The 13,927-nt window shown below is 42.6% G+C and overlaps 1 protein-coding gene across 6 annotated transcripts in view; it reads right to left on the bottom strand.

The window, feature by feature from the left end:
• Window positions 1-362: 362 nt before the first annotated feature.
• Window positions 363-13,927, bottom strand: part of patj (PATJ crumbs cell polarity complex component) — a 97,836-nt gene continuing 84,271 nt past the window's right edge. For all 6 annotated transcript variants that reach the window (XM_018676132.2, XM_018676162.2, XM_018676142.2 and 3 more), the window contains 14 exons: window positions 13,526-13,591; window positions 12,804-12,891; window positions 12,244-12,350; window positions 11,528-11,611; window positions 10,443-10,636; window positions 10,208-10,355; window positions 9,107-9,193; window positions 8,689-8,869; window positions 8,524-8,561; window positions 7,870-7,992; window positions 7,667-7,771; window positions 5,736-5,839; window positions 5,518-5,641; window positions 363-5,252 (listed from right to left, as the gene is read on the bottom strand). In XM_018676132.2, the coding sequence (XP_018531648.1) occupies window positions 5,106-5,252; window positions 5,518-5,641; window positions 5,736-5,839; window positions 7,667-7,771; window positions 7,870-7,992; window positions 8,524-8,561; window positions 8,689-8,869; window positions 9,107-9,193; window positions 10,208-10,355; window positions 10,443-10,636; window positions 11,528-11,611; window positions 12,244-12,350; window positions 12,804-12,891; window positions 13,526-13,591 (1,596 nt within the window). In that variant the 3' untranslated portion in view covers window positions 363-5,105. The remainder of the gene's footprint in view (window positions 5,253-5,517; window positions 5,642-5,735; window positions 5,840-7,666; window positions 7,772-7,869; window positions 7,993-8,523; window positions 8,562-8,688; window positions 8,870-9,106; window positions 9,194-10,207; window positions 10,356-10,442; window positions 10,637-11,527; window positions 11,612-12,243; window positions 12,351-12,803; window positions 12,892-13,525; window positions 13,592-13,927) is intronic.

The following is a 13,927-nucleotide window of genomic DNA, read 5'->3' as shown; positions in this document are numbered from 1 at the left end:
TGATTAATTGTTCAGGCTGTAAAATATCAGGATGAAATGAAAAATGTCTTCAGTCAGAAACCCCTCTACAGTAACATTAAACAGCAAAAAGCAGAAAATCTTTGTGTTTTAGAAGATGAAACCAGCAAATCATTAATTATCAGAAGAGATGATTATTTTTATTTTGTTGCAGCTCCACAGGATAAATTCTGTAAGGGCTGCAAGGAAATTAATTTCATTAGTCTGAGTTTTCCTTCTTTGTGTTTTTGATTTTTTGGGGGTGAAATGTTAAAAACAAGAAGCGGAAATCTAAAAATACCTGTCGCTTAAAAACCTGCAGAAAACTCATCGACCCATTGAATGAATGAAAAGACAGACAGATGTTTGTGGTGTTTAAAGATTCTTTAAAGGGATTTTAGTGTTGTGGCTGCAACACGAGGAAACAACAGGAAAGATGAGATCATTCACTATCAGAAAACAAGAGATGGATATTTTCATGGCACTGCAGCTGTGATCAGACCTGATCCAGAACACGAACACAGGTTCGTCACTGAGGTCCTGACGTCAAATACCAGAAGAAAAATGATGAAAATGACAGGATTAAAAGTTAAAGTGTTTCAGGCTCGTCTCTGACTGTAGAAGAAATGCTACAACATCTTTAATTTCATGATAACTTAAGTTTGCCTCAGTTCAATTGTTGGTGGACTAGAGATGAATTCAGATGAATGAAACTCTGGGTATTTTTGTAAATCCTGGGTCCAAACAGGATCAGGAAGCAAGACTTAAATTTGGGAAAAATTGTGAAGACAATTTTATTCTTCAAGAATAAAGTCACAGTCTTCTTACTGTGCAATGTTCAATACATGTTGTAGTTTCACTTGTTAAACAATATCCTGGAATTTGGGAGAAAATACAATAAAGATAAAAGTGAGGAAATCAGTTAAAACCTCACTCCAAGGATTTTTTTTATCATGTTTTCTACTTCACTGTGTGATTTAAGACAAATAAACATAATAAAGATGAGTAAAGAAGTCGGTTTATGTTTATGTAAAGAAAACATGTTGGTCCAAAACGTTACCAGGTGCTCTGGAGTAGAAAACAAACGCACCTTTGTCATATGCAAAAACTGTAACATAAATAAAATCATGTAATAATATAACAAACAAATGAACCTAACTAATTTGAATATTTTAACTCTACAGTCAGAATGAGATGTGAGGGCTTTAATGTTGTTTTCTTCTAAAGGTTCAACAGGAATCAGTGTTTGTCTGGTAAATATTTCATACGACTGAATAAGACTTTGAATCACAGACTGGATTATAAAATGACACTAAACTCTGACTGATGTCCACTGAATTTATAGTTTCAACCTCTTGTAACATGATTTATGAGCCGTAACAAGGTTTATGAGCCACTCAGCAACAGAGGTCTGATCATCCTGGACCAGGTCTAAGCTCTGAAAGGTGCTACAGGATGGATGGATGGAGGGATGGATGGATGGATGGATGGATGGATGGATGGATGGATGGCACAGAGTGCTACAGCAGCCACATGTTGGACATTAACTGTGTGAGTTCACATCAGAGCAGAAAAATAAACCTACACATCACAGACTGTGAAAAGTCAGAAACCACAAACTGAACCCGACCGATCGTCTGTTCTCGTCAAAACAACAACAAAACGTCTGTTTAGTTTTTTAGAAGCTGACGAAGTCCAGTCACAGTCTTCAGCTTTAACCTGCAGGTCAACATTTAGACAGTTTCACAGAGATTAGAGACATAAAGTTTATGATAGGGAACAAAAAAAACTGGCGACAAATATCAACATTGCTTTTGGATTGGAGCAACTTTTCAAAACCAAACTTTGTCCATAATAACTCAACGTTCATGTAACCTGAGCGGTTTCACTCATCTCCTTTGACCTCAGGACACAGACTGATCAATCAGCCCTCGTACATCCCAGTAATTTATTAATAGTTTCCTGTGAAGTTGACTGGTGATATAAGACAAGTACATTTACTGCATGAAAAGAAAAGAAAATTCAAACTATTGATTGAATTGATCATTCGATCGATCACTGATTAGTTTGGATTTGTGTTAAGTCTAGATGCAGCTGTTGATGAATAACATTAAACTAAATGATATCTCTGTTTTCTTTATGGGTTGGACCAATTAAATCGCTCGGTTGTTAAGAGGAAATTATTAATAAATGAGATAAAATAAAGAGCGACCACAGCTTCGACACAGCTGCAGGTTTTCTGTTGTGGTTTCTGACAGTTCACACAAAACATATCATCATCATCATCATCATAAAACAACAACACTGTTAATTTCCAGCAAAATCAAAAATAAATTACATTTCATCTACAAATAAAGAGCCAAAAATTAAGACAATAATTATGACACAAGAATCTAGAACATAAAGTGTTCTGCAGTTGATTGATATGTTTAAAGAACAGAAACAAACTGTTCTCACTTCATTGTCGAGACTGACGTCTGCAGCCGATGTTAATTTTTCACTCAGGTGTCTGTGGTATTAAACTAAACTTTATACACGTTACCTTCACATTGAAAACAACAGTCTGAACGTTTGATAAACCCTCCTGTTCCCTGTCTGAGATAAATCCAGTGTTTCTGAGCAGGTTTAAAGTTTCATGTCTGAAAATGAGAAACCTGCTACCTGAAGGTTTTGTACAATAAATACACACACAAAAAAACATAATGACGACAAATATGTGAGATTAGTGAATCTGAATATTTCTGCCAAAATGTAAAGAAGCAAAAAGAAACTGTTAAAAACCTTAAACAGCTTAAAGTCTGTCTGAAAAAACGACTGAAACAATTTAGAATATCGAAACAATTTCTGCTGATCAATTAACTAATTATTAAATGTCAAGTGTGTAACATTTACTGGAATTATCTATTGGCAGAAATGGAATAAAAATAATCACTTAAAACTATTACCGTGTTTTCCTTAACCTTGAGTGAGCTGTTATCTACATAGCGAACAGGTCCTCTTCCACGAAGCCCGCCATGTTTTTACAGTAGCCCAGAACGGAAAAACTGAACCTTTTGATTTCTGGGTTGATGCCATTTTGTCACCTGAAGGCCACTGTAGACTCTCCAATACGCTTGGAAAGGGAGTGGGTGGGTATTCAGATGGCAGTAAACCTTACACACTGGTCCTTTAATAATGCCATAATTTTGGTGTTTTCTGGGGTTTTCAGATGATGAATGGGTTAATTAAGATATTTTTACTGGGTTTTCTGTGTGGTTTAATTTTACTGAGCTCATAAATAAAATCTGTTATTTTATTTTATAAAAAAAGGCCAAAAAATTCTCTATCATTGAAAATTCAGGAGTCGCTTTCATGGTAATGGACGCAGATAACAAAAATTCAGGGCTGTTTTTAATGTTCATCTGTGAATTACTCATTAAAAATCCTGTTAACACTTGGACAGACTTGGAGCTGTTGGAGGGTTAGGCTAACAGTTTCCCTTTGCTTCCAGTGTTTGTGCTAAGCTAGGCTAAATATCAGAGAACGAGAAGGTTTCACTAAATGTCAGTTTGTTGTCTTTATTCACACCTGCTTCTAAAAAATGATAAAAAAGAATCTTTAATTATTCGTGATAATTTCTCTCCATGATAACAATCATGTGGAAGACACTGTATCTGTTGCCGGGAGCGACAGGGCGTCTCCATGCCGACCAAGTCCTGAGAGTCTCATCAGTGTTTCATGTTTATTTATATAATGTTCATTTCTGTGTCGTGTGGATTCATTACTGAATAAAAATGGAAGAAAAACATGAGTTTAATTTCATCTTTAATATCTTTATGTGAGAGGAATTAAATATTCACAACTGAAATAAAAAAACAGCTAATTTTATAAATGATGGCACTTAAATAAAGAGCTGAAAAGCTAAATTAAACAGCTGACTTAATTTGATTTGGTTTAACATATATGTGAAGATAAACTCTGAAGTTTGTCACGAGGGGACTGTAGTGTTGTGTTGTCTGTTTGGTTTAAGATTTAATTACACCTCAGTGCTTCCTCCATCCTCTGTGGCCACGCCCAAACTGTGATGTCACAGCTTACCTGGAGTACACTGTGACATCACCGCAGTGCGGTGAGAGGTTAGAGGAAGATCTGCAGCTTTAAAAATCAGTTTAAAGGCCCCACACAATTAGTGAATTTATTAGTGATATCAGAGAGGATAATTGTTGTTTTCTCTGGGTTTGTAACAGCTGTTTGCTCTGACGACAGCAGATGTTGATGAGGAAGTGTCTCAGTTTCCACTTGTACAATAACCGCGACTCCATGGCTAATGGCTAACCACAGAGGAGATGCTAAGCTAACGCGTCTCTGTCCAGTCACCAACGCTTCCCTTTTTTTCCTCTGGATCATAAACAGTTCCTCCATTAAAACCTTCGTCCCTGTCGTCCTCTGAGTCCGTCTGTTAACCGGTGCAGGATTTAAACGACTTCACTGCCACAGACTCTTGTTTTAAATGAGATTCTGAATCAAAGCAAGTCTCGTAACAGAGTCTCTCAACCATCTCTGACTCGTAACGCCGGATCCAGGTATCACCTTTTTCTTAAATCTCCATATTTTATTGTTTGTTTCTGTATTTTAATGCCTCCTTCCATGAAATGTCAGAAAGAAGTGAAAAATGTGCATTTTTATCTCTGACAAATTCAAACGTCTCATTTTGCCAAAAGTGTGGATGGAGAGCTGTAGAGGTTCTATAGCTTCTTGACCAAACACCAGAAAAAAAACATGACTTCCCTTTTTGTGTTTGCTGCTAATTAGCAAATGTTAGCATGCTAACACATAGCATCAACACCTCTGCTCATTAGGTGACCCCACATGTGGCCCCCAAGCCCAAGGTTGAGAAACTCTGTTACACATATTAAAGTGGTGACGCTGATCATGCTGCAGGTAGTTTTACTGCGTGTGTGTGTGTGTGTGTCTTGGCACTGTCTGATGCAGTTTCCTTTTTTTTTTTTTTTTTTTGCATGTTGGGAAGTTCAGAGTTCTTGATCTAAGAGTCAGGGGGTGTGTGATGCACCTGAACTCGTCACAGGAGCTGTGCAGGTGTTTTTCAGGTGTGTGTGTGTGTGTGTGTGTTATGACAGGACGTCCAGTGTGACAGTTCCTCTCTGTTTCTTCAAGATGGCGACGGCCTGTTCGTGTGTCGCTCCCTGCAGACTCTCTCCGTTCACCGACAGGATCTGATCGCCTCGTTTCAGACGCCCGTCCACCGCCGCCGCTCCCTGAGACACACAGGCACACACACACACACACACCCCGAATGATGTCAGTTACACAAACAAACAAACAGCCATACTAGCGCCCAAATCTGCTCCACCTGAAGAACACCTCAGTCGTTAAAGTTGGATTTTAATACAATAGAATAGTCCCATGTTTTTAGAAACACTCCCAGATCTGGTCTCTTGTCTGTGTGACCTGGTTAGCCTAGCTTAGCATAAAGACTGGAAGCAGGTGGAAACTGTTAGCCTGGCTCCAACAGGTCCTGACCTTGCTGAAGACGGTCTTGACGTAGATCGGCAGGTCTCCGTGTGGACTGCCGAACCCCCCGACGATGCTGAAGCCGAGTCCCTCAGAGCCTTTCTCCAGACTGATGCTGCGGGGCCTTGGACCCCTGAGAGGAAGGGGAGGGGACGTGTCAGGTGAATATTACCTGTCATTACATGCTGTACATACCTGTGTGTGTGTGTGTGTGTGTGTGTACTCACTCTGGCTCTGTGGTGTGTGTGTCAGTGTTGGCCGACAGACCAGAGCTGCTCGACAAACTCTCCACCTGAGTGGCGATGGCGCTGATGTTGGTGTCCGCTACCACCTGAGAAACAAAAGTCTCATAAATTCACAGCAGGTAACAACATATAGACTCTACAAGACTTCTTTAATCCCAGTGACTGTATAAAGATGGACGACATGACAGCTCCTAAAAGTGAAGCCAAAACATCTGGACTGCCCCCTGGTGGCTGGGTGCAGTATAGGTTATAAACCTCCTCCATGTTGGTGGACAGGACATTAACTTAAAAATCAACTCACAAATTTTCCTAAAGATGTTTTCTGTTGATTTGTATCGTTCTAATCACATTAATGTTTGTTCAGGTGTTAGTTTTACTGTTAAATCTGACGTCATATCGGATGAAAATCCTGTTTCCTGGTCCAACTTCTCTGAGTCTCTCCTGTTTTCCAGATGCTGCAGATCTGTGTCCGTGTTGTTTGAACAGTTTTTGGACTCAGATCAGAGTCATTCTATTGCTCTGCTGCTGTGACGAGGAATAGAAGAGGAAATGGCTGGAGCTGATAGGTTACAGGTTTTAGACAAATGAAGAAAGTTTGACGCCAGCAGGTGCTAACTTTAGCTAGGTTAGCTAGCTCACGTTAGCTAAACGTGTGCTCCCTGTAAAACCAAGAGCTTATATCAGGGGAACCCGCTGTTACCTGCTAAGGTGCTAACGTTAGCACTGGCATCAAAGCTGCAGCCATTTCCTCTTCTCTTTCTTGTCACACACAAACAGCAGAAGAGGTTGAACCAGGAAACAGGACTGTAGTCGGTCGTGTCGTCAGACTGAACGAGCAGATAATGCCACAAAAGCAGAGGGTGACATCATGAAATGCCTCCTAATTGGTTGGACAGGTGTGTGGGCAGAACTTTGATCCAATGGCTCCACCCCCTAATCACTACTACTCCAAATGACGTCAGCAGCACAAAATGGCAGCGGCCGTATCCTGAATATTTTGGCTTCAGGAGGAAGTCGAGTCGTCCAAAAACTTGGATCTGGTTTCACTAAACGACCACAAATATGTAGCCGTGTTTATCTGCTCTGACCACGGCCTCCTGAATCACGTCTGAATCCTACATTTCCCAGTTGCATTATGGGAAATGTAGGATCCAGTGTGTTTGGACTGAAAGTCAGGATAATAACAGACAGTGAATCAGACAAACACAAACTCGGTCTGTGTTTACTCAGTTAGAAACAAGACGCAGGAAGAAACAGAGTTTGTGTTTGTGTGTTTGTGAATCTGCTGCAGGCTGATAAAAGATTTATTTGAATGAAGTCCTGTTCTGCATGCAACAGTCAGCCCGTGGACCACACTGATAACACACACAATAATAATGATGATTTATGAATGCTGTCTGTGAGTTCAGATTTTCTCCTGCAGTGTAAATAAATGAGACCTGGGAGTCGATGATCTCAAGGTTTAAAGGCATCACATGATATTGTTCAGTGTTTTTCTTTCTGAATGTTAAAAAATGTCCAGAAATTTCACTGGAATTTGGTGGAAAGTAACATTTTGTTACAGATCCTGGTTCGGTACTTTGAGGAGTTGTTGCCTGTGACTCAGGAAAAGTCAGGATGGTAGAGAAGTTTTATACAGAGGTTTTCTATGACCACTCAAAGGAACATTCACCCTCTTACACACAGTGATGATACAGTATCAGACTGGAAGAGTCGGGGATCGAACCATCGATCTTCCGGTCAGTGGACGACCTGCTCCACCTCCTGACCCTGAGTCAGACCTGAGTCAGGAGGATTCATCCTGGGAGGAGCCTGGATCCATCCAACAGTCATCAGGTCGACCTGAACTGATCGAACTGATGCGACTGAAAACTTTTTATTTTATCTGTTTACTCTCTCCTCTGGACTGTTACCTGCAGGCTGATGTTTCCATAGCTGTTCTTCAACATGGCGACGACCTCGCTGTGCGTCACACCATCCACAGACTGACCGTTAATACTGACGATCCTGTCCCCGACCTGAACACACACACACACACACACACACAGCTTCAGTTACACAAACATCAGACCAATCACATACACACTAACAGTCTACCTTTGATCTGTCCGTTTACCTTGAGTCGATGTGTCTTGGCGGCGACTCCGTTGGCCTGAATCATGGCGATGAAGATGGGGATGTCACCGAGCGGGCTGCCCTTCCCCCCGGCTATACTCACCCCGAGGGAGTCACTGACACCCTGAGAGGGGGAGAGAAGACGAGGTGGTGAGGGGGGAGTGCTGAGATTTGAGGAGAATAGACTGAACCAACAGAGTCCTGCAGGACTGATCCTCAAACCAGGAAGTAAGTTAGCATGTTAGCATGTTAGCACTTCCTGTTTCCTCGTCCCTCTCACTGGGTTTTTGTGGAGGAACCAGAGTGATGCTAACTTCAGGGTAACAAAAATACATCATCCCAACTCTCTATTCTGTGACAGACCATCATGTACAGAGGTCAGAGGTCAAAGGACCTGCACACTGATTCCAGACTCTTCAGTTTGCAAGTTGGAAGCTTGTTGTTGTCATTGTTAGCAGTTGATAACTGATAGAAGTGCTGATAAACAGTGAATTATTCCAGCTTCAACTTCTGCTGATGCACAGAGCAGCAGAAATCTGACCTCAGGGAGCGAGCTCCAGACTAGAGTTTTGACTGGGGACTCAGAGTTTCAGATTTCCCAGTTGACATCAAACGCACCATGAGCCATGTGTTTGTGTGTTTGTGTGTGTGTTACCCTGGTTATCTCCACTGTTCGGACGCCTGTGTCAGCCCCTGAACACACACATGGACAAAAGAGGAAAATTAAGTCGATCAATATTTAACCAGTGAGAATTAAAAACTGATTTCTGATCAGTTCAGGTCTGATGATCAATATCAGTGATCAGGTGCAGGTGTGTACCTGTGCTGTTGGCGGAGGAGGAAGTGACATCAGGGGACGACTTCACGTTGTTGTTGAGGGGTGGTGGGGGCCCGGCAGAAGTCGTGGTCGGGGGGTCGGAGGTGGGGGGGTCAGGTGAGGCCGGGGTCTGTGTGAGGGGTGGAGCCACAACACCTGAGCAGTTCCCACTCACATGACTCAACTGAGAGAGACAGAGAGAGTTTATATCATCCACACATCCACCACACCTACACCTGGACTGGTTTGTATTTTCATTTCATTTGTGTTGGCCCTTATCAGCCACCGTAGTTTTTGTTGTGAAAACAACAAACTAATATTTAGACACAAGAGAAACAAGGCTCCTGTTACGTCCACAATGAACCTGAGAGAAACATGGTTTTGTTTTTAATATGAACTGTTAATCCTCAGAAACACACACCTGACTTCCCTGTGAGTTGTGTCTGGATGAGATCCAGGATGCAGCTTTGAGTCGACCGATCTCCAACAGGACCGGACCCCGAGCACACTGTGACACAAACACACAAACACACAAACACAAACCTTTCATTTGTGATGCTGAACATTTGTCTCGACTTTGCTGAACAGTTTCTGTTATTAAGTACAAAATGTTGTGTGTTCTTATTCCTCCTCTTCCATACAAACGTCAGTGCGTAACTCACATCAGAACATGTGGTTTGATCACGAATGGTGTGCTACATCTTTAAGTAACCATGACGACGTAAATTGCAAAAAACTGCAAAAAAAATCCTTTTAAAAATCAATGGAAGTCGTTGTGAAAACAGTCAAACCCACTCCTCTTTGGAGCCACATTATTTCCTCATACTTTCACACAGAAACATGGTTGAAACTTTAAACAGGTCACATGACCTGAGCCTGTTTTCAGTTAAATCTTCATGTTGATAGCTGTTATAGTTTTAATGAAATCACAGTTTAAGTTTTATGTTTTTATTTTCCCGTGTCAGAGTTTATAATGGGTGTGTATTGCGCGGAATGTTCAGGGTTAGACTGTGTGACATCATCACTCTAACTGTCACCTCTGAACATTTTACCATAAAAGTCTGATTCACATGACTCACAGTTTGTGAATGAATCTCCTCCAAACACAGAGAGCGCTGACCCACAGTCCCATAGACTGCCATGTTAAACTGAGCTCTGAAGCTCTGTGGAGCTCAGAGTGGAGACACTGGGCTGATGGGACTTGTAGTTTTAGAGCTGTGAAGGTTTGTTTGATGGGAAGTTTTGATTTCTGAGCTGTTGTCTACCTGGGGCTACAGTGGGGTCACCATAGCAACCAGTGACTCAGCAGTTGGATGACTCAGCAGTTTCTGGTGGACGAAGCTGATTCTGATTGGCTGATTAACTCTTAGTCTCATTGAGGCCATTTTTACTGCTGACAGAAATGTTCAAGTTACTTTTAATTGGTGCTTTTGTACATAATTAATTCAGATCAGTGACATGTGAACATGTTTTACAGGTGAGTGTTTTCGTACAGGTGAGTTAATAACTCTGTGTGTGTCACCTTCAGTATGGCAGCCACAGTTTCCTGGGAGGCGTGTCTTGTGTCGTCTCCGTTGACCGTCAGGATCTGATCTCCCTGCATCAGTCGACCGTCCAGCTCAGCAGCGCCCCCTCTGACCACCTCTGAGATAAACACACCGCTGCCGCTCCTGACACACGCACACACACACACAGGTGTATTATGCAGGTGTAGCAGGTGTATTTGTGTGTTGTTCATGTTGTTATTTAAGGCGGACCTCTTCCCGACGATGCTGAGTCCTAGCCCTCTGCCGCTCTTCTTCTGCAGCTCCACCTTAAACAGGTCCAGGTTCTCCTCGTCCCTGTACTGGGCCTCATCCCTCAGCACCGTCAGACGGACCTTTGCCGGTGTCTGACGCAGGGCGGCGATTGCCTCCTCATGGGACGCTCCACGGAGATCCACGCCGTTTACCTGAACGAACACACACACACACACACACACACACACACACACACACACAGGTGGATGCACCATCAGTGTCTGACCAGCAGAGGGAGATATGGTCTGACTTATCATTTTATAACCATCATTCTGTTTTATACAAGCTGCTGTTTGTTTTTATCTCTTTAGGGTTACATGTAGTTTGTCTTGTTGTATTTTCATTCTCTGTTTTCTGAAAGTCTCTGGTCTGAGCTGAATCTGTGATTTTAGGACTCGCTGTGTGTTGTTTATTTTACTTTTACTGCTGTTAACTGTTACTGTGTTATAATACTGTATTACTGCTGCTTTACACTGAGCAGCAGCCAAGTAGTAAAACAGTACCAGGAAGTCAGTTAGCATGTTAGCATGTTAGCGCTTCCTGTTGTGTTCCTGGTTAAATGTCTGAAATAAGGTCTGTGGTTTTAACACAAGCTCAAGACATTTTCAGGTTTTATTCTCCGACATAAAATGGGTCAGTAAATCCCCCACTCCTGATGTTTGAAGCTTTTCCGTGTCTTAAAAAAGGCGGTTGCTAACGAGTGTCTAAATGAGACTACAGAGGTTGTCGGGGACGTTAACATGAAAACCCATCTACTCACCAGTCCACCTTTACAGCCTCGTTGTGTTTCTACTCACGCTCTTTCAAACTCTCACTAACTTTCTAAGAAGAAAGGCTTTTGTAGAAGAGCTCAGAGCTAAATGAAATGACCAGTTGGAAGCTTAGTGGTGGAGACGTTGACGTCATGTGACCGTGGTGTAGTTGGTTTATAGCCTAACATTAGCTTCTTACTTCAAACATCAGAACAGTGGTGTTCATCTGTGAAGATGATCTGATCAGCTAAACCTGAAGGATCAGAAAGTATCAGTGGAGGATCTGAGTACCTCCAGGATCTGGTCTCCAGCCCACAGTCGTCCGTCTCTGGCTGCAGCTCCCTCCTCATAAACCTCATGGATCACTATGGCATCCTGGTGGAGAGACACAGACAGACAATGAGAGAGAGAGAGAGAGAGAGGTGGCAGTATATCATCTCCTCCAGCTGGTTACTGTGTGTGTGTTGCTGCTGATAAATCGTTGCTGAGCTGCTGTTTTATGAAGCATTAATCAGCACAAACTGTGATACTGAGGCAAGAGCTGCTGATGAGGCTCATTCACTCTCTGTGGTTTAACAGGAGACTGCTGCTGCAGTTAGTAGAAAACTGTCCTGGGTTCAGTTCCTGAGGAAGATCCTTTTAGTTTAACCAGAAACATCTCTGATATATCTCTACCAGACTCCATTGACAAAAACAGGGATTTAACCAGGAGCTGCTGGAATACCACTGCCTCCATCTGTTAGTGTGTCTGTGTTACTGTGTGGTACTTTTATTTCAGTAAAGTATCTGATTACTTCCTCCACCACTGAAAGTCACACAGTAACACAGACACACTAACAGATGGAGGCAGTGGTATTCCAGCAGCTCCTGGTTAAATCCCTGTTTTTCTCTATGGAGTCTGGTGTTAAAAATACCAGCATTATCTTTTAACATCAAGACACCAGAGCCAGATTGTGATTGTGATTGTGGACTTTGTGTTACTGTGTGTGTTTGTGTGTGTGTGTTACCAGCTGTGTGTCTCTTCCTCCCACGATGCTGAGTCCCAGACCTGATCGACCTTTACAGATCTCCAACACCGTCTCCTGACCAGGAACCACCGCACAGCATGATGGGTCTGAGGAGGAGGAGGGAGGGGGAGGAGAGGGGGGAGGATTCGATTACTCCCTTTAAAGGATCATTTTAAAATCTATAATATTGATCATGTTTCGGTTTCGATCTGGGCACAGTGTTTAATGGAGGGAAAACACAGTGAGGAGCCAGAACATTACGACCACCTGATTATTCTGCTGCTGTTTGTGAACCAGTCCTGCAGCAACCGTAACTTCAACACCTGTTTACAACCTGCTGCCAAACCACCTGTCATGGAGGCTGTGATTTAACGAGAGCAGCTCGTCTTCGTCATCCCACAGTCGCTCGTTACCGTCAGGACACCTGACTCACCTGTACCTCCAGGAACCAGATCTATAATCCTGTCAGTGGTTAGTTGACCAGGGTCAGCTGGTTCTGACACAAACCATCTTTAATATCCTTGTTCTTTGTGTGTGTGTGTGTGTGTGTGTGTGTGTACCTCTGGTGGTGGTCTGCAGGTCGGGGCTGATCAGAGGTGGAGATGCCGCCGTCTGTTTACTGGAGCTGCTGCCATGTGACCTGCAGGACTGAACACACACACACACACACACACACACACACACACACACACACACACACACACACACACAGATCAGATTACAGTATTGATCGGCTCGGTGAAGCAGCAGACAGAACTGAAGCTACTGAAACATTAAATGCGACTGGGTTTGTGAGGTCACAGTGACCTTGACCTTTGACCTTTGAGCACCAAAACCTAAACAGGTCGTCTTTAAGTCCAGGTGAACGTTTCTGCTGAATCTGAAGAAATTCTGTCAAAAAACTGAAAACACAATGTCCAGTACACGTCTGTGGACCTGATCGAAACAGACAACCTGAACCTGAACCTGAGCCTGAACCTGAACCTGAACCTGAGCCTCAGCCTGAACCTGAACCTGAACCTGAACCTGAACCACAGGTCAGTTGGATCTTTGAAGTTCTGTTGAGTTTCAGATCAGTTCAGTTCGAGTCGATAAACGCTGATAACGTTGACGTTTCAGGGTCTGATAAAACTTTGTGGACCAGGAAACACATCAGAACCTCTGCTGGATTCAGGTTCAGGTTGAGCTGGCTCCAATAATCATTCCAATGCTAATATCAATAAACCTGATTGATTACTGTTCCAGCAGGTGAACTCTGTAAGTTCAGCGGTTCTGTTTTTACCTGTTGCTCCAGCGACGCTCTCGAAGCCTGAAGCTCATTTTCTGGAGACTCTGCAGCTTTCAGCCTCTGCAACACACACACACACACACACACACACACACACACACACACACACACACACACAGCAGACTGGGTCAAGGACTCATGTTAGTGTCCTGGTTCAGTCAGAAGAAACAGGTTTCTGGGATATTTCAGAACGAGTCTATTTATCATCAGCAGCCAAGAAAACAACAGGTTTCTCCTCATTATAATGATGGATGACTCCTCTGATCAATAATCAATAACATGACCTGTTCACAGCCTGCACACTGAACAGACAGGAAGTGCAGCTGAATTAGCTAAATTAGTTATAGGTTAATTACAATTTTTGATCAGATTTTCTGTCAAAATTTGATTAAATAG

The sequence above is a fragment of the Lates calcarifer genome, linkage group LG17 (genome assembly GCF_001640805.2).
Source record: "Lates calcarifer isolate ASB-BC8 linkage group LG17, TLL_Latcal_v3, whole genome shotgun sequence".
Classification (NCBI taxonomy): Eukaryota; Metazoa; Chordata; class Actinopteri; family Centropomidae; genus Lates; species Lates calcarifer.
Note: the sequence above shows the minus strand (reverse complement) of the source record. Positions and strands in the feature narration are given on the sequence as shown.